We start from the raw sequence: 24,999 nt of genomic DNA, 5'->3' as shown, positions 1-24,999 counted from the left end.
TACCGGATTTATTTTCTGGTGTTGTGTACTGTGTACGCTGTCACATACTAGGGAATTTATTTGTAGGTATTGTACTCTGTCTGGCTGTATCGTACTCATACGCTCTGCTGTTACATTCACTAAAATGTCTACCACAAAGGGCGGGAAATCCGCGGATGCTCCTGTATCTTGCAGTGCATGCGCCCGGGATTTGCCTGAGGGGAAATATTTCAATGATGGTCTGTGTAATATGTGCCATACAGCTACCAGTCAGTCCGCTGCTCCTGTAGCTAATCAGGAGCCTCCTTGGGCGGCGTTCTCAAATAAGACATCCTGTTTGCGAAAGATCTGAATAAGATTGTAACTGACTTAGCGGCTGCTAAGACTGCATTCCTCCCAAATACTAATCCTTCTGCACCGAAGGCAAAGAGTACCACTTTTCGTTCCTTTCCACCTCATGGAAAAGCTAAAAGTCAGGCATACCCGAGACTAACTCGTGCTCCCAAATTCACTAAGCCCAAAGCAAAACAATCTTGGGCCGCCCGTCAGCCTGCTTTCAAACAAGGCAAACCTGCTGCATGATGGGGCGGGCCTCACCCTGGGGGGGTGACTTCTGCGATTCAGCCAGGTCTGGTTAAAGACCACTTCAGACGCATGGCTGCGAGAAGTGATCTCTCACAGGTATGCAGTCTCTTTCAAGAGATGTCCCCCTCGCCAGTTCCGAACGACGGTTATCCCTTCGGACCCGTTGAAGGCGCAAGCTCTACACCTGGTTGTGTGTTCCCTCCTGGATACAGGAGTAGTAGTGCCGGTACTCCTGTCCCAGAAAGGCGGAGGTTACTACTCGACCCTGTTTCTTGTCCCAAAACCCAATGGGTCTATCTGGCCTATACTCAACCTCAAATCTCTGAACAAATTTGTGAGTGTGTCCAAGTTCCATATGGAAACGCTACGCTCGATTGTACTGGCTATGGAACCCGCAGATTATATGGTATGCCTGGATATACAAGATGCCTATCTGCATATACCTATTGCCATATCGCATCAGCAATATCTGTGGTTTGCTATTGGCAACCTTCATTGTCAGTTGGCCCCTCGGATCTTCACCAAGTTTATGGCCAAGATGACTGCTCATCTGCATCGTAAGGGAATCAGGATCCTGCCATATCTGGATGACTTGCTGATTCTGGCGAACTCCCAAGATGTCCTCCTCAGTCATCTGCAACTGACGGTAAATTTCCTACAAGCCCACGGGTGGCTCTTCAACTGGAAGAAGTCCTCGCTGGTCCCTGCTCGGAGCATGGTGCACCTGGGGGCACTTCTGGACACACACAATCAAAGACTGTTTCTGTCTCCAGAGAAAGTCCTGAAACTTCAGGACAGGATCAGATACTTCCTCTCTCGCCCAAGAGTGTCGATACACTCGGCCTCATGGTATCGGCGTTCGACATGGTAGAATATGTTCACTTTCATTCCCGCCCTCAACAGAGGTTAATCTTTTCCAAGTGGGATGGCCTGCCTCATCGGATCAGGTCTCAAATGATTTCCTTGACTCTGGAGGTTTGTCTGTCACTGACCTGGTGGCTACAGGACCAGCAGTTGAGCAGGGGCCGACCCTTCTGGAATCCCAACTAGGTCCTCCTGACTACGGATGCAAGTCTGAGGGGTTGGGGCGTGGTGCTGGAGCAACACTCTCCAGGGTCGGTGGACCAGGGAGGAATCGGTTCCGGTATGAATGGTCGACCATGTTATGGTCGACAGTCATTAGGTCGACCACTATTGGTCGACATTGACATGGTCGACACATGAAAATGGTCGACACGTGAAAGGTCGACACATGAAAAGGTCAACATGAGTTTTTTTAACTTTTTTGTGTGTGTTTTTTTGCGTAAAGTGACTGGGAACCCCAATTAGTGCACCGCGTCCCCTCGCATGGCTCGCTTCGCTCGCCATGCTTCGGGCATGGTGCCTTCGCTCCGCTACCGCTTCGCTCGGCACAGATTACCGTTCCAATCGTAGTCCACGTGGATCATAAAGTATGGAAGAGTTCCCCAAAAGAAAAAAAAGAAAAAAAACTCATGTCGACCTTTTCATGTGTCGAACTTTCATGTGTCAAACTTTCATGTGTCGACCATTTTCATGTGTCGACCATGTGTCCATGTCGACCATGTCCATGTCGACCAATAGTGGTCGACCTAATGACTGTCGACCATAACATGGTCGACCATGTGAACAGATACCGGAGGAATCTCTCCTCCCTATAAACATTCTGGAATTGCGGGCAGTGTTAAGTGCTTTGACTCTTGCCCTGCTCTGATACAGAACAGGCCTGTTCAAGTACAATCAGACAACGCCACCACGGTGGCATACATAAATCATCAAGGCGGCACTTGAAGCCGCATGGCAATGATGGAATTGTCAAAAATCCTTTGTTGGGCGAAATGCCATCTGCCAGCAATATCGGCAGTGTTCATTCCGGGGGCCCTCAACTGGGAAGCGGAGAATAGAGTATTCATCCAGAAGTCTTTCAACTCCTAGTGGGGCCTAACAGATGTAGACTTGATGGCGTCTCGACACAATCACAAAGTTCCGGTCTTCGGATCAAGAACACGGGATCCTCAAGCAGCGTTCGTGGACGCACTGGCATTCCATTCGTCTGCCCTACGTGTTCCCTCCAGTATCACTCCTGCCCAGGGTACAACGGAAGTTCAAGCAACAAGGAGGAATACTACTTCTAGTCGCTCTAGCGTGGCCCAGGTGGCATTGGTTCTCAGACCTGCAGGGTCTATTGATAGTGTCCTCTTCTACTTCCGCAACGCCCAGACCTCCTCGTTCAGGGCCCTGGTGTCTACCCGGACCTGGCCAGACTGGCTTTGATGGCGTGGCTCTTGAAGCTTCACTCCTGAGAGCTAAAGGTTTCTCCGAGGCGGTTATCCAAACTATGCTAAAGGCCCGCAAACCGGCTTCTGCACGGACTTATTATAGGATCTGGAATTCTTACTTCACCTGGTGTGCTGCTAAGAATTACGATGCTTCCAAGTTTAGTACTTCCAGACTTCTGGCTTTTTTGCAACAAGACCTGGATTTAGGACTTCCTCTGGCCTCCCTCAAGGTTCACATATCTGCCTTGTCGGTGTGGTTTCGGAGAAAAATTGCATCTATTCCTGATGTTCATACATTCATTCAGGCCTTACTGCGGATTCAACTTTCCTATGTCCCTCCTGTGGCTTCATGGGATTTGTCTGTTGTCCTGAATACCCTGAGAGTCTCCGTTTGAACCTTTTGAGTCAGTGGACCTTAAATGGCTTACGACTAAGGTCCTTTTCTTATTGGCTATTGCCTCTGCCAGAATTATTTTGGACTTGGGCGCTTTGTCCTGTCGTCCACCCTTTTTGATAATTCATAGTGACCGCGCGGTTCTCCGAACTCGCCCCAGTTATTTGCCTAAGATGGTGTCATCTTTTCACCTTAACCAAGAGATTGTGGTTCCGGCCTTCATCTCTTCTGATTTGTCCTCCAGAGAGTGGTCTTTGGATATGGTAAGGGCTCTCCGTATTTATGTGGAGAGGACTGCCTCTATCAGGAGGTCAGATTCCCTTTTTGTAGTTTTTGGTTTCCACAAACGTGGCTGGCCTGCGAATAAACAAACCTTGGTCAGAGGGATTAGAATGGTGATTGCACAAGCTTATGCGCAGGATGGGCTCCCGCCTCCAGCTGCTATTAAGGCCCATTCTACTCTGTCTGTTGGACTTTCTTGGGCGGCCCGCCGTGGCGCAACCGCATAAAAGTTGTGCAAGGCGGCTATGTGGTTCTCAGTGATCATGTTCATTAGGTTCTATGCCTCTGATACTTCCGCCCCCCAGGATGCTTCTTTTGGACGCCAGGTTCTTATACCCGCTAAGGTGCATCCCTCCCTTGAGGAACTGCTTTAGAACATCCCCGATGTATTCCCTGTGGAACACAGTGTACCCACCCCGCTGCAGAAAAGGAGATATATGGTAGACTTACTATGGTTAAATGTTTCTGCGAGGTACACTGTGTTCCACAGGGCGCCCACCCTGACACGCTTAGCTTCTTTGGGTTTGTATGGCATTAGCCGCTGGCCCCTTCTCCTTTCGTGAGAACGTGGTTCTATGTGACTAACATCTGCCTTCTCTTTTACCTGCTTCTGCATTGGACTGGTTAACGAAACTGAGCTCACAGTGCCTGTAGGCGGGGTTATATAGAGGAGGCCCCGAAATGCATCCTGAGACGGTCTAAAGGTTTAGCCTGTTGGTGCCTCTGGATCAAGATCCATCTCTACACCCTGATGTATTCCCTGTGGAACCCAGTGTACCTCGCAGAAAGAGATTTAACCATGGTAAGTCTACCATAAATCTCCTTTTAGAGTACAATAGTGGACATAAAGCCACCAAGTAGTTGCCTCTGATAAAATATAAAAACACTACTCAAACAGTGTGCTTCTAAGCGCAATTCATTTCCTTCCGTCCATCCATCCATCCAGGGCTTAAAGTCATCCTGGAAAGGTGGTAGAACTCATTATCTGTGCCCCCCTCCATCCCATTAGGCAGAGCCATGGCTGGTGCTAGGGTGTTTGGCTCCCCCCTGCAAGCTATAAAAGGGCGTTGTCTCACAAGGAAGAGGCGTGGCCACACAACAGTCATCCCCCCCCCCCCCCCCCCCATCTCATCTTAACCCTTATGGAGCTCTGCCATAGCGCAGCTCATCTCTCACACAGTAAACACCGTAAACCCCTACAACCACCACTTGCCTCCAGTGTCACTTCCAGGGTCTCCTGTCTGTGTCGACATGGGTCGTCAGAGGGGGACTGGCGAGGTGGGCTAAGGGAGTCCCAGTCTAGCGCCACCCGTCCACCTGCTCGCCTCATGTGTTAATGCGGGAACCGCAGCGCACACGGAAGGCAGCACTGCCTGTACAGATGGAGTCCCATGTCCTGGCATGGTGGGCTGGAGGAGGCAGAACCCCTGTGTATAACCTGTATGATGATAATGCAGCACCACTGTCTGCTCCCTCTATATTATATAAAGCACTATAGCCTACTCCACCTGTACGATGATAATGCAGCACCACAGGCTGCTTTCCCTGTATAATCATAAGTAATCTTATTACCTGCTGCGGTACACTGCAATGGCTGCTTTCTGCTTCTTCCTGCTGGGACTGTCACCCGGAAGTTGCCACTTGTAGAAGATGAAACGCCCATTTAGATAGCCACTCCCTGACCCTTTCATCCCCTTGTAGCTATGCCTACTGTCTGCCTAGCCTTCTTATCATAATAACCCACCTTTCATTCCCCCTCAGTGCTGTGATTGGCGCACTAAGTAGCCAATCAGGCACCAGACCATATGGAGGACATCCTGTAACCAGCAGCCAACTGCATCTGTCCGCCCCCAACTCCATCAATAGAGTAAGTTAGAATAACGCCAGTCAACACAAATTTTGAGTCTTGGCTCTGCATATCTAATTTTTATTTCTTCCACATTATTAATTAAAGAAAACATAGTTTTACCCGAAAAAGTTTGCTTTCGTAGTTATCAGAATGAAATTACGGATTTAATTTTTTTTTCCGTATATTCATAACTTTATTGCATGTAAAAATAAACTTTTGTTATGAATTTTAATAACTTTTATTTACAATATTTTTTTTTTTTAAAACAAAGTACTGTAACAGAATATATTACAAAAAGTTTAGAAAATAATATTTTTCGTATTTTTTCTGTGATTTGTATGGACTTTCACGCATTAGCTCCCAAATATAATCCCCCATCATACTCTCATTGTATTGCCCCTGAAAACGACGTTCAAAGTCCATCACATCTTGATGAAAATGTTCACCTTGCTCTTCCGAATAGGCACCCATGTTATCTTTTCTGCATTTGTTTATCTATGCTTAGCTGCCTTTTGCCATGTGACAGACAGGTCAAAGGGTTAGTCCTCCATATTTGTTAGTACTCGGTTATCTGTACATGAGTTGCTGACAGGCTGTGTTACGTCCCCTCTACCCCAGAGACTCATACCCCTTTTCCACTACTATGCACAGGTCGCAGCCGGGAGCCTGACACGGGTGCTACGCGGCTGCGGCCCGTGCTCAGCCCCCTTTCCCATTGCGCTCACCGACCTGGCATATTGCCGGGTTGGTGACGCTGCTAGTGACGCGGCAGGGGCGGTGCTGGGAGATCACATGATCTCCCAGCGCCGCCCTTCCATACAATGTAAACGCGAGCGACACGGCTTCAGTTTACACTACAACCCTACCTGGATCATTCCCGTGTCCTACCCAGGTAGTTACCCGGGTAGGATTCACGGGTCACTTGATCCGGGTTTTTGCAGGAGGACCCTTTTCCACTAGCAAAATACACGGGTAAATGCGCGCCCCCAGCATTTACCCGTGTTTTTTGAGCTAGTGGAAAAGGGGTATCTTATCTTATTTCCATGCACTGTTTATTCTCTTGTTTGTTACATGTACAGTGATCTGTTCTGCAGAACTACAGCTATATTATATGGACAATCATTCCAGTCTGTATTAATAAAAGGTTTACAGTTCCGGAAATCTCAGCGTCTGTGCATTGAGAGATGGACAGGGTTTAGCTATCTGAATAGTTACACACTGCTTACGTGTATTGAGGGTCAGAATACCGCTTGCTTTCCCCCCGCTCGTCCCCTCCCTTACTTACTAAAACACGCTTCTCCTTATATGGTCATTAAAAAACTATAATATTTATTGATCATTGTAAAAGGGACAAAAGCAAAGGTTTAAATAAAACAAACAAAGGTTTTGGTTATTTTTCGATATAGAGAATCAGAAAATAGTCATTAAAATAAAGACTCAAAATATATATATATATATATATATATTTTTGTTTATTGGTGTAATCTATTGGTGTCCTCATGTGCGGTGTGTGGCGGAGGGTGACGTGGGGGTGTGCTAAGGGAGTACCTGTTTTGCGCAGCCCGGCCGTCCACCGAACTAATCTATTAATGCGGGAGCGTGGTGCTGCTTGTATAGATGGAGTACTGTTGCCGGGCATGGTGGGCTGGCGGAGGCAAAATGCGTTCCGCCTCCAAATGACAGAAAGCAGTCCCGCCCCGTTCCGGTCCACTTTAACCTTTGTATCTATTTATCATACAGACGGATTGGCACTCACTGTTCAGATGTGTTGGTAACAGCTCCCTGTTGCCCTCCATTCATTGACTATAGTCAAGTCTGTAGTAGCAAAATGGTTTACTGTGGCACTCAGGGATAAAGAAGTAGGATAACTACTAGGGTTTTCAACCAGTGTTTCAGTTCTTTGATTGCATGTTCCTCACAGTACTCTGATGAAAATGTAATGAAAGCATTGAAACGATTGTTGAAAACATTGGTGGTTTTCCTCCATCTTAATCCATGAGTGTCACTTTGAACCCTTTTGATATACTGTGTATATGTATGTGTGTATGTATGTATTTATGGGGGTAATTCCAAGTTGATCGCAGCAGGAATTTAGTTAGCAATTGGGCAAAACCATGTGCACTGCAGGGGAGGCAGATATAACATGTGCAGAGAGAGTTAGATTTGGGTGGGTTATTTTATTTCTGTGCAGGGTAAATACTGGCTGCTTTATTTTTACACTGCAAATTAGATTGCAGATTGAACTCACCACACCCAAATCTATCTCTCTCTGCACATGTTATATCTGCCTCCCCTGCAGTGCACATGGTTTTGCCCAATTGCTAACTAAATTCCTGCTGCGACCAACTTGGAATTACCCCCTATGTGTACTCTAGAAACATATAATGTGTGTTTGCTGTATATAGCATATATACAATAGTTATTTGGGGGCTACAGAAGACGTCTTTGCAGTTGGTCTAGGCAGCAATACGTCATTTAAGCCCCATAAACACTAGGCAAGATTTGGAAAGATCGCTCAAAATGGCCGATCTGAGCGAGATCTTTCACAATCTTGCCCAGTGTGTACACTCAGTGTTCTCAACGATGCGTGCTCCTGCGCATTAACGACCCCCTCCCTCGTCTGAACATGTACAGATGAGGGAGGTCCTCGTTAACAACAGCCATGCTGTAGATGTAGCATGGCTGCCCCCTGCCATCGCTGCCTGTCCCAGGCGCATCGACAAGTGTGTATGCACTTGTCGATGCTGGGTCCCCGCCGCTGCCAATATCGGCGTCGGCGGGGATCGGCTAGTGTGTACTAGCCTTTACACCTTGTCACAATTAGTGGTGTCCCTGAACTCTGCTACATATAGTAGTTCCATATGTAATCCAATGCCTCAGTGTACCTTTATGTGGCTACTCAGCACTTTGTCCAGTACACCATCCAGTGCAGTGTTTATTTGCAAACATTTCCTGTGACGCTTTACAGTTTTCATATAAATGTGTGTGCAAAAATGCTCCGTGCAGAACACACTTTCTCAGTCATCTATATTACCACTAACCATAGTTACAATACAGTTTTACTTGTACTCTGACAACATAATGTCATTCTATTAAACTCTGTGCAAAGCTGGGACACAGCTAGTGGAATCCGTTTCCCATCTCTACAGACATAGAACACTATTCTTATGGCCTATTTACTGGATGTGATCATAATTCAATTCTATTCTACTCTTTTAGTTGTAGTACTTATATATAATGATACTGTATAGTCAGTACAATTTCTTCACATTTTAAATAATCACTGTTAGTACATTTACACTTATACAGCATAAAGGAATTATTTAAAAACTCCCACGAGCAGTCAACACAAGAGAAGGGGTATTGGGTAATACAGTCATTTCTTGTTGAAGCCGGCGCTGGTTGTTTCTCCAATAATAAATAATTAGAAAACTATGGATGATTGTAAAAACATTAGAAAACTATGTTTTGTTAATAGCCGGTAAAATGTCCAAGGACAGTTGGTAAATACAGTATATGCAATGACAATGGTCATAATACGGTACTTAATGAATGTACAGTAACACTGATCTCTGTGGTCCAGCCTCTTAGGTCACTTTGTATTTGCAAACAAACCACACTGATATTTTAGCATTCTTTTGGAGAAGCATCACGTAGCTACTGGTGGTTCTATCTGAAGGAGATTTAAAACAGTCAAGTGGAACGTACTTTGCAATGCACATGCTGTGAGGGATGATCTCTGATCTGTGTGTTCCGCAGGGAAGAAGATGAGTACTCGGAGCTACGGTCAGAGCACAGTCACAGCCAGCTTGAAGCCAATGAAGATTCTCGCAGCATAGACCAGGACCAGACCTCCGTCTCCGTACAAGAGAATCTGTCCACAATGGTTACTGTGGATATGGGTGAGTGAATAATGCAAGGTCATAACAGGAATTCCTACAGCTGAGAAAGCGTTTTGGTTAAAATGTTGCAAATAATAAGGATGTACAGTAACATGCTTTTGGCAACCTGGACAGATTGCAAATAGAAAAATAGTTCATTCATAAAGCAAAATACATTTGCAAGGTGATCTGTATCTGCCTGGACGGGAATACGGAATTGATTTAGTACTGCTGCAGTGTATCCGTTCAGATGGTCGACAATGTTAAGGTCAACCACTAATGGTCGACATGGACAAATGGTCGAGACATGAGAATGTCGACATGGCTTTTTAAATATAAAAAAATTAGATTTTTTACTTTTTCATACTTTACCATCCACGTGGACTACGATTGGGAATGGTAACCTGTGCCGAGCGCAGCTGCAAGGGGACGCGGTACACTAATTGGGGTTCCTGGTCATATTACGGAAAAAGTGACACCGAAAACAGTCCAAAAATCCATGTTGATTTTCTCATGTGTCGACCATTTTCATGTGTCAACCATTTGTCCATGTCGACCGTCAATGTCGACCAATAGTGGTCGACCTAATGACTGTCGACCTTAACATTGTCGACCATTCATACCGGAACCCTGCTGCATCCATTCCACACCAGCTGCGCTAGCAGGCCAAATCTATGGGTTGGCTGAAGTCTCCTCCCTGTGTCATGCGGCCAGGGGTTTGGGACTCCAGGTCGACAACAAAAAGGTTGACACACCTTAGGCCGACGCCAATTGGTCGACACACCTTGGGTCGACATGGACAAAAGGTCGACAGGAACAAGGTCGACATGGAAAAAGGTCGACATGAGTTTTTTATGTGTTTTTTTGTGTAGTTTTCTTCGTAGAGTGACCGGGAACCCCAATTAGTGCACCGCGTCCCCTCGCATGGCTCGCTTCGCTCGCCATGCTTCGGGCATGGTGCCTTCGCTTCGCTCGGCACAGATTACCGTTCCAATCGTAGTCCACGTCGATCGTTAAGTATGAAAAGGTTCCAAAAAAAGAAAAAAAATGTGAAAAACTCATGTCGACCTTTTCCCATGTCGACCTTGTCCCTGTCGACCTTTTGTCCATGTCGACCTAAGGTGTGTCGACCAACTGGTGTCGAACTAAGGTGTGTCGACCTTTTTATTGTCGACCTGGAGTCCGGATACCGCGGCCAGTGGGCTCCTTTCAGGCCCTGGGCATTCAAAGCTTTTGAAAGGTTTGTCCTTAAACAGTTTTATATTAATGACTGTATCAGTACTGTGTATATGAACTAACTATGGGGGTAATTCAGAGTTGATCGCAGCAGCAAATTTGTTAGCAGTTGGGCAAAACCATGTGCACTACAGGGGGGGGGGCAGATATAACAATTGCAGAGAGAGTTAGATTTGGGTGGGTTATTTTGTTTCTGTGCAGGGTAAATACTGGCTGCTTTATTTTTACACTGTAATTTAGATTTCAGTTTGAACACACCCCACCCAAATCTAACTCTCTCTGCACATGTTATATCTGCCACACCTGCAGTGCACATGGTTTTGCCCAACTGCTAACATATTTGTTGCTGCGATCAACTCTGCATTAGGCCCTCTATATGCCAGTTTACAGTATAATGTTGAACTGTATCCTATGTTTGGGCACTGGCCATGTTATCTTGGTTGGTGCAGTGCTTAGAGAGGAAAGCAGTTAGTTTCCTGGCTGTCGGGATCCCGGCCGGCAGGATACAGACTCCGGAATCCTAACAGCCAAGCGAATCTTGGTGGGCGAAATCCTGACCGGGGTCCAGAATCCCCACTTGAGGGGTGGTCCATGCCCCCCCCCCCCCCGCCCCCACCCGAGGGGGAATAAATTAGTGTGGCGAGCGAGGCTTGCCATCGGGCCCACAGCATGACGAGCCCACCAGGGGACACGCTGCACTCGCAATCATTGACATGGCAAAATCAATCTGGTTTTGCCATGTAAAAGATTGCCACTTTAAAAAAAAAATAGGAGAATTCTCCCAAAATCTCTCACTTTCTGATTCCCACACCCTATTACATTTCCCCCATGGGCTCAATTCCCACCACTGCCCTAAGATTGTGGAGTTTGTATGTTCTCCCCATGTCTGTGTGTGGTTCCTTAGGGTACTCCAGTTTCTTCCCATAAAGCAAAAAGAAAAAAATACTGTTAGGTTAATTGTCTTTTGTGCTTGTTTATGTGTTAGTGCATAGAGGGGGAAATATATCAGGCCTGAAGAGTGGAGAAGTTGCCATAACAACCAACCAGCTGCTAGCTAGCATTTATCAAGAACTGGAATAGCCACTGAAAGGCGTCCAACTCTCTCCATCATGATTTCCTAATGCGTCTATTGATTTCAGTTGGGTTTCTACATGCACTATGAATATGCTGAAACCCCCATTGAAATGAATGGAAAATAGCTAAAGCAAAACCAACAATAAATCCTAAAAATCTCTGATTCATAGATTAGAGCGTAGGGACAGATTAATCATGTTTGTGTTTTGGGTGATTAGTATTGATGTTTAATTTAAATATAAAATACTTAAAATTAACCTTTCCTCAAGTATAAGCTGGTAATTTCAATGGGGGGAATTCAGATGTTTGAAAAGTCGGTTGGGTGTCTGTTTTTTTCTGTCTATTAGATAGGAAAAAACAGACACCCAACTGACTTTTTAAACAATTGAATATCCCCCACTGTGTCCTCGGGTAAACTATACACATTTTTACACTTCAAAATGTCAAAATAAGGACACTATTACAATAAGCTGTTCTTTTCCCATGAGTCTGACATATGCTTCACCGAAATATTCCACCCATTAACTATATTAAATAATAAGAAGATAATTGCAGCTTTTGGCACCAGTTCCCGTCTTTTCTAAACAGATGCCTGAATATTTCCATTGTGTCGTGTATGTTTGTACATTGCACTTAATATAAAAGTGCTCAAAGCACATGTGCATGATTTTTACATTACTGTCACATATTGAACTATTTGTCACTTTATACTTCTATTAAGTGCAAACTTCTACATAGTAAGCAACATTCCCCTCGGAATGAGACACACATCCTTTTCTGGTTCAGATTTATTTTAAGTAAAAATAAAAAATGTGCACATTCTTCCCTTTTTAATAATGAGAAACAAGGAAACTTTCCAGAAAATTATGTGGGCATTTAGACGTCACTTTTCCTCTAATCCTCATTTTATAGCTTTAACTCCTAGCCCAGTGGTTCCCAAATTTTTTTGAATCACGGCGCCCTAGAATATCAGAATTTCTTTTCACGGCATCCCTAGGCCAAAAATTTCTTATTGAGAAATGTAGAAAGAAATATTACATCAAGTAGATCGCGTTTATATGTCATCCTTAGGGTCAGTTGTGTGGTGAGGGACACGATTTGCTTCTGTTTGGCCACATATTTTATGACTGGCAGCCACCAGCACTGGTTTTGCCTATTATATTGACCATGAATAATTTGAATTGGTCCTGGACCACCAACCCAGGGCACCCCTGCAAGTGTCCCGAGGAACCCCAGGGAGCCACGGCACACAGTTTGGGAACCTCTGCCCTAGCCCCACCTTTGCCCACTGACCTGGGTCATACTGAATGAAGTCTTCCTGCTGATAAGACATTGATAAGAATCCCCATGTGAGCTGCCTCCTCATGTTTAATATTACATACAATTTATCTGCACAACCAGGGTGGGAACAGTCCTCAGTGGCCCAGGAAAATCTCTGGTGGGCCCCACTGTCTGAGGGCCCACCCCCTCCTCTAGGGATCAGGTTCCAGACTGTGTGCTTGAATTACACATTATATATGTTACCTTATACTGCACAGAACTGTGGTGTATTTTCTACAGTGCATTCCTGTAATTAATCTGGTACATTATCATGCATTCAAAGCAATGGCAAAATACACATTAAGAAATAGTGTAAGGATGCCGATGTAATCATAATACCGTACATAGGGCCTAATTCAGCATGGGTTGTAGTTGTGCAACCCTTTGCACTAACATGAGGGACACCCAGCACAGGGCAAGTCTGCCCCACATGCCGGGCCTCTGCCCCCCGCTAACATGTGAACGCTTCATTGCATAGCTGCAAAGGCAGACGGCTAACCGCCATGTTTCGGGTGGTCGCAGTGACTGCATGTGATGTCAAACGGTCTGGACACGCTAGCGTTGTCAAGACCACGCCCCCCACAACGCGGTGTCGATGCCGCCACTCCGCGAGCGCCTCTGTCTGTCAATCAGTCAGAGACGTTCACATATGTGAGATGCCATCACATCTCACTGCGTGCACATACGCAGTGTGGCTTCTGCGCATACTCACACTACAAAAGGGTTTCAGCATGTGAATGCATAGTAGATGTGTTCCATGGTGAATTGGGCCCATAGGACTTAATACTTTAGGTATGTAACCAAACAAGTTTCTTAAAGAACATTTCAAGAGGCATGATAAATGGACACACAAAGGGACAGGCAGATAGGAGAGTATTGTGTCCTGCTTGGGAGAGCTGTTAAGTTACCGTAACTAGTTGTGCAGGGAATACTGGGATTTGTAGTGCATCAATAGTTGCTTGTTACCAACCCCATGTGTTAGAATCATTTTTTTCCAACCTAGAATAACTTGAAACTTTTTTTTCTGAAATTTGCTTGACTATTTCTGATTCATCACTATGTACTTCTACTAGTGTTCTCATTTATTTGTGCTTGGCACGGTGATTTGATTAATTACAGAAAGACCAGACTAATCTTGTGTAACATTTTGACTACAGTCTATAAAGTATGAAAAGAATTAAGTGGCAGAAAAATCCTGACGAAACATAATTTCTCTGACGTCCTAGTGGATGCTGGGAACTCCGTAAGGACCATGGGGAATAGCGGGCTCCGAAGGAGGCTGGGCACTCTAGAAAGATTTATGACTACCTGGTGTGCACTGGCTCCTCCCACTATGACCCTCCTCCAAGCCTCAGTTAGATTTTGTGCCCGGCCGAGGTTGGATGCACACTAGGGGCTCTCCTGAGCCTTTAGAAAGAAAGTATAGAAATTAGGTTTTTTATTTTCAGTGAGACCTGCTGGCAACAGGCTCACTGCAGCGAGGGACTAAGGGGAGAAGAAGCGAACCTGCCTGCTTGCAGCCAGCTTGGGCTTCTTAGGCTACTGGACACCATTAGCTCCAGAGGGATCGACCGCAGGCCCAGCCTTGGTGTTCGGTCCCGGAGCCGCGCCGCCGTCCCCCTTACAGAGCCAGAAGCAGGAAGAGGTCCGGAAAATCGGCGGCAGAAGACATCAGTCTTCACCAAGGTAGCGCACAGCACTGCAGCTGTGCGCCATTGCTCCTCACACACACTTCACACTCCGGTCACTGAGGGTGCAGGGCGCTGGGGGGGGGGGGGGGGGCGCCCTGAGAAGCAATAATAACACCTTGGCTGGCAAAAATACCACAATATATAGCCCCAGAGGCTATATATGTGGAAAATACCCCTGCCAGAATATAGGAAAAAGCGGGAGAATAGTCCGCGGAAAAGGGGCGGAGCTATCTCCCTCAGCACACTGGCGCCATTTCTCCTTCACAGATCCGCTGGAAGGAAGCTCCCTGGCTCTCCCCTGCAGTCTACACTACAGAAAAGGGTAAAAAAGAGAGGGGGGGCACTACATTTAGGCGCACTATACTTTTATATAGAAAAAGCAGCTATAGGGGACATAACTCAGTTAGTCCCTGCATTTTAGTCCCTGCATTATATAGCGCTCTGGTGTGTGCTGGCATACTCTCACTCTGTCCCCCCAAAGGGCTTTTGTGGGTCCTGTCCTCTGTTGGAGCATTCCCTGTGTGTGTGCGGTGTGTCGGTACGGCTGTGTCGACATGTTTGATGAGGATAATGATGTGGAGACGGAGCAGATGCCTTTAGAAGGGATGTCACCCCCTGCGGGGCAGACACCTGAGTGGTTGAGCTTATGGAAAGAAATGAGTGCACGTATAGACTCCTTACATAAGAAATTTGACGACATGCCAAATGTGGGACAGCCGACTTCTCAGCTCGTGCCTGTCCAGGCGTCTCACAGGTCATCAGGGGCTCTAAAACGCCCGCTACCTCAGACCGCAGACCCAGATGTCGACACTGATACTGACACCATTGTCGACGACGATGAGTCTAACCTGATGCCCACTAAGGCCATTCACTGCATGATTGAGGCAATGAAAGAGGTGTTACACATTTCTGATATAAATACAGGTACCACAAAGAAGGGTATTATGTTTGGGGAGAAAAACTACCCGTAGTTTCTCTAACGTCCTAAGTGGATGCTGGGGACTCCGTAAGGACCATGGGGAATAGCGGCTCCGCAGGAGACTGGGCACATCTAAAGAAAGCTTTAGGACTAACTGGTGTGCACTGGCTCCTCCCCCTATGACCCTCCTCCAAGCCCCAGTTAGATTTCTGTGCCCGACGAGAAGGGTGCACACTAGGGGCTCTCCTGAGCTTCTTAGTGAAAGTTTTAGTTTAGGTTTGTTATTTTCAGTGAGACCTGCTGGCAACAGGCTCACTGCATCGAGGGACTAAGGGGAGAAGAAGCGAACTCACCTGCGTGCAGAGTGGATTGGGCTTCTTAGGCTACTGGACATTAGCTCCAGAGGGACGATCACAGGTTCAGCCTGGATGGGTCCCGGAGCCGCGCCGCCGGCCCCCTTACAGAGCCAGAAGAGCGAAGAGGTCCGGAAAAATCGGCGGCAGAAGACGTTCCTGTCTTCAATAAGGTAGCGCACAGCACTGCAGCTGTGCGCCATTGCTCTCAGCACACTTCATACTCCGGTCACTGAGGGTGCAGGGCGCTGGGGGGGGCGCCCTGAGACGCAATAAAACACGATAAAAATACCTTACATGGCAAAAAATGCATCACATATAGCTCCTGGGCTATATGGATGCATTTAACCCCTGCCAGAATATACAAAAAAACGGGTGATAAGGCCGCCGAAAAGGGGGCGGAGCCTATCTCCTCAGCACACTGGCGCCATTTTCCCTCACAGCTCAGTTGGAGGGAAGCTCCCTGGCTCTTCCCTGCACTACAGAAAGGGTTAAAAAAAAGAGAGGGGAGCACTAATTAGGCGCAGTATTAAAACATACAGCAGCTATAAGGGGAAAAACACTTATATAAGGTTATCCCTGTATATATATATAGCGCTCTGGTGTGTGCTGGCATACTCTCCCTCTGTCTCCCCAAAGGGCTAGTGGGGTCCTGTCCTCTATCAGAGCATTCCCTGTGTGTGTGCTGTGTGTCGGTACGTTTGTGTCGACATGTATGAGGAGAAAAATGATGTGGAGACGGAGCAGAGTGTCTGTAACAGTGATGTCACCACCTAGGGGGTCGACACCTGAGTGGATGTACTGTTGAAAATTACGTGACAGTGTCAGCTCTGTATAAAAAAACAGTGGTTGACATGAGACAGCCGGCTACTCAGCTTGTGCCTGTCCAGACGTCTCAAAGCGCCCGTTACCTCAGATGGCAGATACAGACGCCGACACGGATACTGACTCCTGTGTCGACGGTGAAGAGACAACCGTGATTTCCAGTAGGGCCACACGTTACATGATTGAGACAATGGAAAATGTTTTATACATTTCTGATAATACGAGTACCACCAAAAAGGGGTATTATGTTCGGTGAGGGAAAAACTACCTGTAGTTTTCCTGAATCTGACAAATAAAATGAGGTGTGTGATGATACGTGGGTTTCCCCCCGATAACAATTGATAATTTCTTAAAAAGTATTGGCTGTATACCCTTTCCCGCCAGAGGTTAGGGTGCGTTGGGAAACACCCCCTAGGGGGGATAAGGCGCTCACACGCTTGTAAGAACAAGGGCTCTACCCTCTCATGAGATGGCCGCCCTTAAGGATCCTGCTGATAGAAAGCAGGAGGGTATCCAAAAATGTATTCACACACATACTGGTGTTATACTGCGACCAGCAATCGCCTCAGCCTGGAGGTGCAGTGCTGGGTTGGCATGGTCGGATTCCCTGACTGGAAATATTGATATCCTAGATAAGGATAGTATATTATTGCCTATAGAGCATTTAAAAGATGCATTTCTATATATGCATGATGCACAGCGGAATATTTGCCGACTGGCATCAAGTATAAGGGCGTTGTCCATTTCTACCAGTAAAATGGTCAGGTGATACGGATTCCAAACGGCATTTGGAAGTATTGCCTTTAAAAGGGGACATTTGGGGTCGGTCTTTTAGACCTGGTGGCCACGGCAACAACTGGGAAATCCACGTTTGTACCCCAGGTCGCCTCTCAAAATAAGACGCCGTATTATCAGGCGCAGTCCTTTGTTGGCAAGCGGACAAAAGGTTCCTCTTTTCTGCTCGTGACAGAGGGAGAGGAAAAAGGCTGAAGAGATTACCCAGTTCCCAGGAACAGAAATCCTTTCCCGCCTCTGCAAAAGCCCTCAGTATGACGCTAGGGCCTTACAAACTCAGGCACGGTGGGGGCCCGTTCTCAATTAATTTCAGTGCGCAGTGGGCTCACTCGCAAGTAGACCCCTGGATCCTTCAGGTAATATCTCAAGGGTACATATTGAAATTCGAGACGTCTCCCCCTCGCCGTTTCCAAAAGTCGGCTTTACCGACGTCTCCCTCTGACAGGGAGGCAGTTTTGGAAGCCATTCACCCAGCAGGTGATAATCAAGGTACCCCTCCTGCAACAGGGAACGGGGTATTATTCCACACTATTGTGGTACCGAAGCCAGACGGCCTGGTGAAACCGATTCTAAATCTAAAATCTTTGAACACTTACATACAGAGGTTCAAATTCAAGATTGAGTCACTCAGAGCAGTGATTGCGAACCTGGAAGAAGGGGACTACATGATGTCTTGGGACATCAAGGATGCTTACCTTCATGTCAAAGTTTACCCTTCTCACCAAGGGTACCTCAGGTTATGGTACAGAACTGTCACTATCAGTTCAGACGCTGCCGTAGGGATGGTCCACGGCACCCCGGGTCTTTACCAAGGTAATGGCCGAAATTATATCCCTTCGAAGGAATGAAATTTTAGTTATCCCTTACTTGGACGATTCCCTGATAAGGGTAAGATCCAGGGAACAGTTGGAAGTCGGTGTAGCACTATCTCAGGTAGTGTTGCGGCAGCACGATTGGATTCTCAATATTCCAAAATCGCAGCTGGTTCCGACGACTTGTCTTCTTTTTCCTAGGGATGTTCCTGGACACAGTCCAGAAAAAAGGTGTTTCTCCCGGAAGAGAAAACCAGGGAGTTATCCGAGCTAGTCAGGAACCTCCTAAAACCGAACCAAGTCTCAGTGCATCAATGCACAAGGGTTCTGGGTAAAAATGGTGGCTTCCTACGAAGCAATCCCATTCGTTAGATTCCACGCAAGAACTTTCCAGTGGAACCTACTGGACAAATGGTCCGGGTCGCATTTTCAGATGCATCAGCGGATAACCCAGTCACCAAGGACAAGGGTATCCATCATGTGGTGGTTGCAGAGTGCTCATCTTCTAGAGGGCCGCAGATTCGGCATTCAGGACTGGGTCCTGGTGACCACGGATGCCAGCCTGCGAGGCTGGGGAGCAGTCACACAGGGAAGGAATATCCAGGGCTTAGGGTCAAGCCTGGATACATCACTTCACATAAATATCCTGAAGCTAAGGGCCATTTACAATGCTCTAAGCTTAGCAAGACCTCTGCTTCAAGGTCAGCCGGTGTTGATCCAGTCGGACAACATCATGGCAGTCACCCACGTAAACAGACAGGGTGGCACAAGAAGCAGGAGGGCAATGGCAGAAGCTGCAGGGATTCTTCGCTGGGCGGAAAATCATGTGATAGCACTGTCAACAGTATTCATTCCGGGAGTGGACAACTGGGAAGCAGACTTCCTCAGCACGACCTCCACCCGGGAGAGTGGGGACTTCACCCAGAAGTCGTCCACATGATTAAAAAACTCGACAGGTATTGCGCCAGGTCAAGAGACCCTCAGGCAATAGTTGTAGACGCTCTGGTAACACCGTGGGTGTACCAGTCAGTGTATGTGTTCCCTCCTCTGCCTCTCATACCCAAGGTACTGAGATTGATAAGATGGAGAGGAGAAAGCACTATATCCGTGGCTCCGGATTGGCCAAGAAGGACTTGGTAACCGGAACTTCAAGAGATACTCACGGAGGATCCGTGGCCTCTACCTCTAAGAAGGGACCTGCTCCAGCAAGGACCCTGTCTGTTCCAAGACTTACCGCGGCTGCGTTTGACGGCATGGCGGTTGAACGCCGGATCCTGAAGAAAAAAAGGCTTTCCGGATGAAGTCATCCCTATCCTGATCAAAGCCAGGAAGGATGTAACCGCAAAAACATTATCACCGCAAATGGCGAAAATATGTTGCGTGGTGCGAGGCCAGTAAGGCCCGACGGAGGAAATTCAACTGGGTCGATTCCTACATTTCCTGCAAACAGGAGTGTCTATGGGCCTGAAATTGGGGTCCATTAAGGTTCAAATTAGCTTCAGTCCCTGAAGTTCAGACGTTTGTAAAAGGGGTACTGCATATACAGCCTCCTTTTGTGCCTCCAGGGGCACTTTGGGATCTCAATGTAGTTTTGGGTTCCAAAAGTCACATTGGTTTGAACCACTTAAATCTGTGGAGTTAAAATATCTCACATGGAAAGTGGTCATGCTGTTGGCCCTGGCCTGGGCCAGGCGCGTGTCAGAATTGACGGCTTTATCATGAAAAAGCCCTTATCTGATTTTCCATTCGGACAGGGCGGAATTGAGGACTCGTCCTCAGTTTCTCCCCAAGGTGGTTTCAGCGTCTCACCTGAACCAACCTATTGGTGGTGCCTGCGGCTACTAGGGACTTGGAGGCCTCCAAGTTGCTAGACGTTGTCAGTGCCCTGAAAATATATGTTTCCAGGACGGCTGGAGTCAGGAAATCTGACTCGCTGTTTATCCTGTGTGCACCCAACAAGCTGGGTGCTCCTGCTTCGAAGCAGACTATTGCTCGTTGGATTTGTAGTACAATTCAGCTTGCACATTCTGTGGCAGGCCTGCCACAACCAAAAATCTGTAAATGCCCACTCCACAAGGAAGGTGGGCTCATCTTGGGCGGCTGCCCGAGGGGTCTCGGCTTTACAACTTTGCCGAGCAGCTACTTGGTCAGGAGCAAATACGTTTGTAAAATTCTACAAAATTAATATCCTGGCTGAGGAGGACCTGGAGTTCTCTCATTTGGTGCTGCAGAGTCATCCGCACTCTCCCGCCCGTTTGGGAGCTTTGGTATAATCCCCATGGTCCTTACGGAGTCCCCAGCATCCACTTAGGACGTTAGAGAAAATAAGAATTTACTTACCGATAATTCTATTTCTCATAGTCCGTAGTGGATGCTGGGCGCCCATCCCAAGTGCGGATTGTCTGCAATACTTGTACATAGTTATTGTTACAAAAATCGGGTTATTATTGTTGTGAGCCATCTTTCAGAGGCTCCTCTGTTATCATACTGTTAACTGGGTTCAGATCACGGGTTATACGGTGTGATTGGTGTGGCTGGTATGAGTCTTACCCGGGATTCAAAATCCTTCCTTATTGTGTACGCTCGTCCGGGCACAGTATCCTAACTGAGGCTTGGAGGAGGGTCATAGGGGGAGGAGCCAGTGCACACCAGTTAGTCCTAAAGCTTTCTTTAGATGTGCCCAGTCTCCTGCGGAGCCGCTATTCCCCATGGTCCTTACGGAGTCCCCAGCATCCACTACGGACTATGAGAAATAGAATTATCGGTAAGTAAATTCTTATTTTTCCCCCCATCAGATGAATTAAATGAAGTGTGTGAAGAAGCGTGGGCTTTCCCTGATAAAAAATTGGTGATTCCTAAGAAGGTACTAATGGCGTTCCCTTTCCCGCCAGAGGATAGGTCACGTTGGGAAACACCTCCTAAGGTGGATAAAGCGCTCACACGTTTGTCTAAAAAGGTGGCACTACCGTCTCCGGATACGGCCGCCCTCAAGGAACCTGCTGATAGAAAGCAGGAGGCTATCCTGAAGTCTGTATATACACACTCAGGCATTATACTTAGGCCAGCTATTGCGTCAGCATGGATGTGCAGTGCTGCCGCTGCGTGGTCAGATAAACTGTCAGAAAATATTGACACATTAGACAGAGACACGATCCTGCTAACCATAGACCATATCAAAAACTCAGTCTTATATATGAGAGATGCACAGAGGGAAATCTGCCGGCTGGCATCTAAAGTAAGTGCATTGTCCATTTCTGCTAGGAGAGGCTTATGGACTCGCCAGTGGACAGGAGATGCAGATTCTAAAAGGCACATGGAAGTTTTGCCATATAAGGGTGAGGAATTATTTGGGGATGGTCTCTCGGACCTAGTTTCCACAACAACGTCTGGGAAGTCAGCATTTTTACCCCATGTCCCCTCACAGCCTAAGAAGGCGCCGTTTTATCAGGTTCAGTCCTTTCGGACCCAGAAAAACAAGCGTGGAAAAGGCGGGTCTTTTCTGTCCAGAGGCAGAGGTAGGGGAAAAAGGCTGCAACAAACAGCAGGTTCCCAGGAGCAAAAGTCCTCCCCCGCTTCCTCTTCCAAGTCCGCCGCATGACGGTGGGGCTCCACAGGCGGAGCCAGGTACGGTGGGGGGACGCCTCAAGAATTTCAGCGATCAGTGGGCTCGCTCACAGGTGGATCCCTGGATCCTTCAAATAGTATCTCAGGGGTACAAACTGGAATTCGAGGCGTCTCCACCCCACCGGTTCCTAAAATCTGCCTTGCCGATTGCTCCCTCAGACAGGGAGGCGGTGCTAGCGGCAATTCACAAGCTGTATTCCCAGCAGGTGATAATCAAGGTATCCCTACTTCAACAAGGCCGGGGTTACTATTCCACACTATTTGTGGTGCCGAAACCGGACGGTTCGGTGAGACCCATTTTAAATTTGAAATCCTTGAACACATACATAAAAAAATTCAAGTTCAAGATGGAATCGCTCAGGGCGGTTATTGCAAGCCTGGACGAGGGGGATTACATGGTATCCCTGGACATCAAGGATGCTTACTTGCATGTCCCCATTTACCATCCTCACCAGGAGTACCTCAGATTTGTGGTACAGGATTGCCATTACCAATTCCAGACCCTGCCGTTTGGACTGTCCACGGCACCGAGGGTATTTACCAAGGTTATGGCGGAAATGATGATACTCCTTCGAAAAAAGGGAGTTTTAATTATCCCGTACTTGGACGATCTCCTAATAAAGGCGAGGTCCAAGGAACAGTTGTTGGTGGGAGTAGCACTATCTCAGGAAGTGCTGCACCAGCACGGCTGGATTCTGAATATCCCAAAGTCACAGCTGGTTCCGACGACACGGCTACTGTTCCTGGGTATGATTCTGGATACAGTCCAGAAAAAAGTGTTTCTCCCGGAGGAGAAAGCCAGGGAGTTGTCATCTCTAGTCAGAGACCTCCTGAAACCAAAACAGGTATCGGTGCATCATTGCACGCGGGTCCTGGGAAAGATGGTAGCTTCTTACGAAGCAATTCCCTTCGGCAGGTTCCATGCCAGAATCTTTCAGTGGGACCTGTTGGACCAATGGTCCAGATCGCATCTTCAGATGCATCGCTTAATAACCCTGTCTCCAAGAACCAGGGTGTCTCTACTGTGGTGGCTGCAGAGTGCCCATCTTCTAGAGGGCCGCAGGTTCGGCATACAGGACTGGGTCCTGGTGACCACGGATGCCAGCCTTCGAGGCTGGGGGGCAGTCACACAGGGAAGAAATTTCCAAGGACTATGGTCGAGTCAGGAGACTTCCCTTCACATAAATATTCTGGAACTAAAAGCCATTTACAATGCCCTAAGTCAGGCAAAATCCCTGCTCCTACACCAGCCGGTGCTGATCCAGTCAGACAACATCACGGCAGTCGCCCATGTAAATCGACAGGGAGGCACAAGAAGCAGGATGGCGATGGCAGAAGCCACAAGAATTCTCCGATGGGCGGAGAATCATGTTCTAGCACTGTCAGCAGTGTTCATTCCGGGAGTGGACAACTGGGAAGCAGACTTCCTCAGCAGACACGACCTCCACCCGGGAGAGTGGGGACTTCATCCAGAAGTTTTCCAGATGCTGGTAAACCGTTGGGAAAAACCACAGGTGGACATGATGGCGTCCCGCCTCAACAAAAAGTTGAAAAGATATTGCGCCAGGTCAAGGGACCCTCAGGCGATAGCTGTGGACGCTCTAGTGACACCGTGGGTGTACCAGTCGGTTTATGTGTTCCCTCCTCTGCCTCTCATACCAAAGGTATTGAGAATAATAAGAAAGCGAGAAGTAAACTCCGGATTGGCCAAGACGAGCGTGGTACCCGGAACTTCAAGAGATGCTCTCAGAGGACCCGTGGCCTCTACCGCTCAGACAGGACTTGCTACAGCAGGGGCCCTGTCTGTTCCAAGACTTACCGCGGCTGCGTTTGACGGCATGGCGGTTGAACGCCGGATCCTGAAGAAAAAGGGTATTCCGGAAGAAGTCATTCCTACGCTTATTAAAGCCAGGAAAGATGTTACGGCAAAGCATTATCACCGCATATGGCGGAAATATGTTGCATGGTGCGAGGCAAAAAAGGCCCCAACAGAGGAATTTCAGCTGAGTCGATTTCTGCATTTCCTGCAAGCAGGAGTGAATATGGGCCTAAAACTAGGCTCCATTAAAGTACAGATCTCGGCTCTGTCGATTTTCTTTCAAAAAGAACTAGCTTCAGTACCTGAAGTTCAGACATTTGTGAAAGGAGTGCTGCATATTCAGCCTCCGTTTGTGCCTCCTGTGGCACCTTGGGATCTCAACGTGGTGTTGAGTTTCTTAAAATCACATTGGTTTGAGCCACTAAAAACCGTGGATCTAAAATATCTCACGTGGAAAGTGGTCATGTTATTGGCCTTGGCTTCAGCCAGGCGAGTGTCAGAATTGGCGGCTTTATCATGTAAAAGCCCTTATCTGAATTTCCATATGGATAGGGCAGAATTGAGGACTCGTACCCAGTTTCTCCCTAAGGTGGTGTCAGCGTTTCACCTGAACCAACCTATTGTGGTGCCTGCGGCTACTAGGGATTTGGAGGACTCCAAGTTGCTAGACGTTGTCAGGGCCCTGAAAATATATGTTTCCAGGACGGCTGGAGTCAGAAAATCTGACTCGCTGTTTATCCTGTATGCACCCAACAAGCTGGGTATAATCCCCATGGTCCTTACGGAGTTCCCAGCATCCACTAGGACGTCAGAGAAAATAAGAATTTACTCACCGGTAATTCTATTTCTCGTAGTCCGTAGTGGATGCTGGGCGCCCATCCCAAGTGCGGATTGTCTGCAATACTTGTACATAGTTATTGCTGACTAAAGGGTTATTGTTGAGCCATCTGTTGAGAGGCTCAGTTGTTTTCATACTGTCAAACTGGATATAGTATCACGAGTTGTACGGTGTGATTGGTGTGGCTGGTATGAGTCTTACCCGGGATTCAAAATCCTTCCTTATTTTGTCAGCTCGTCCGGGCACAGTGTCCTAACTGAGGCTTGGAGGTGGGTCATAGTGGGAGGAGCCAGTGCACACCAGGTAGTCATAAATCTTTCTAGAGTGCCCAGCCTCCTTCGGAGCCCGCTATTCCCCATGGTCCTTACGGAGTTCCCAACATCCACTACGGACTACGAGAAATAGAATTACCGGTGAGTAAATTCT

General features: G+C 47.3%; 1 protein-coding gene across 5 annotated transcripts in view; it reads left to right on the top strand.

Annotated features, from left to right (window-relative positions):
- The window catches only part of MCC (MCC regulator of WNT signaling pathway), a 652,269-nt gene that overhangs the window by 388,761 nt on the left and 238,509 nt on the right, over positions 1-24,999 (top strand). For all 5 annotated transcript variants that reach the window (XM_063964137.1, XM_063964138.1, XM_063964139.1 and 2 more), the window contains one exon: positions 9,146-9,288. In XM_063964137.1, the coding sequence (XP_063820207.1) occupies positions 9,146-9,288 (143 nt within the window). The remainder of the gene's footprint in view (positions 1-9,145; positions 9,289-24,999) is intronic.

Source organism: Pseudophryne corroboree, chromosome 1, assembly GCF_028390025.1.
Source record: "Pseudophryne corroboree isolate aPseCor3 chromosome 1, aPseCor3.hap2, whole genome shotgun sequence".
NCBI lineage: Eukaryota > Metazoa > Chordata > Amphibia > Anura > Myobatrachidae > Pseudophryne > Pseudophryne corroboree.
The sequence above is the reverse complement of the archived record's forward strand: the minus strand, read 5'-3'. Positions and strand labels throughout refer to the sequence as shown.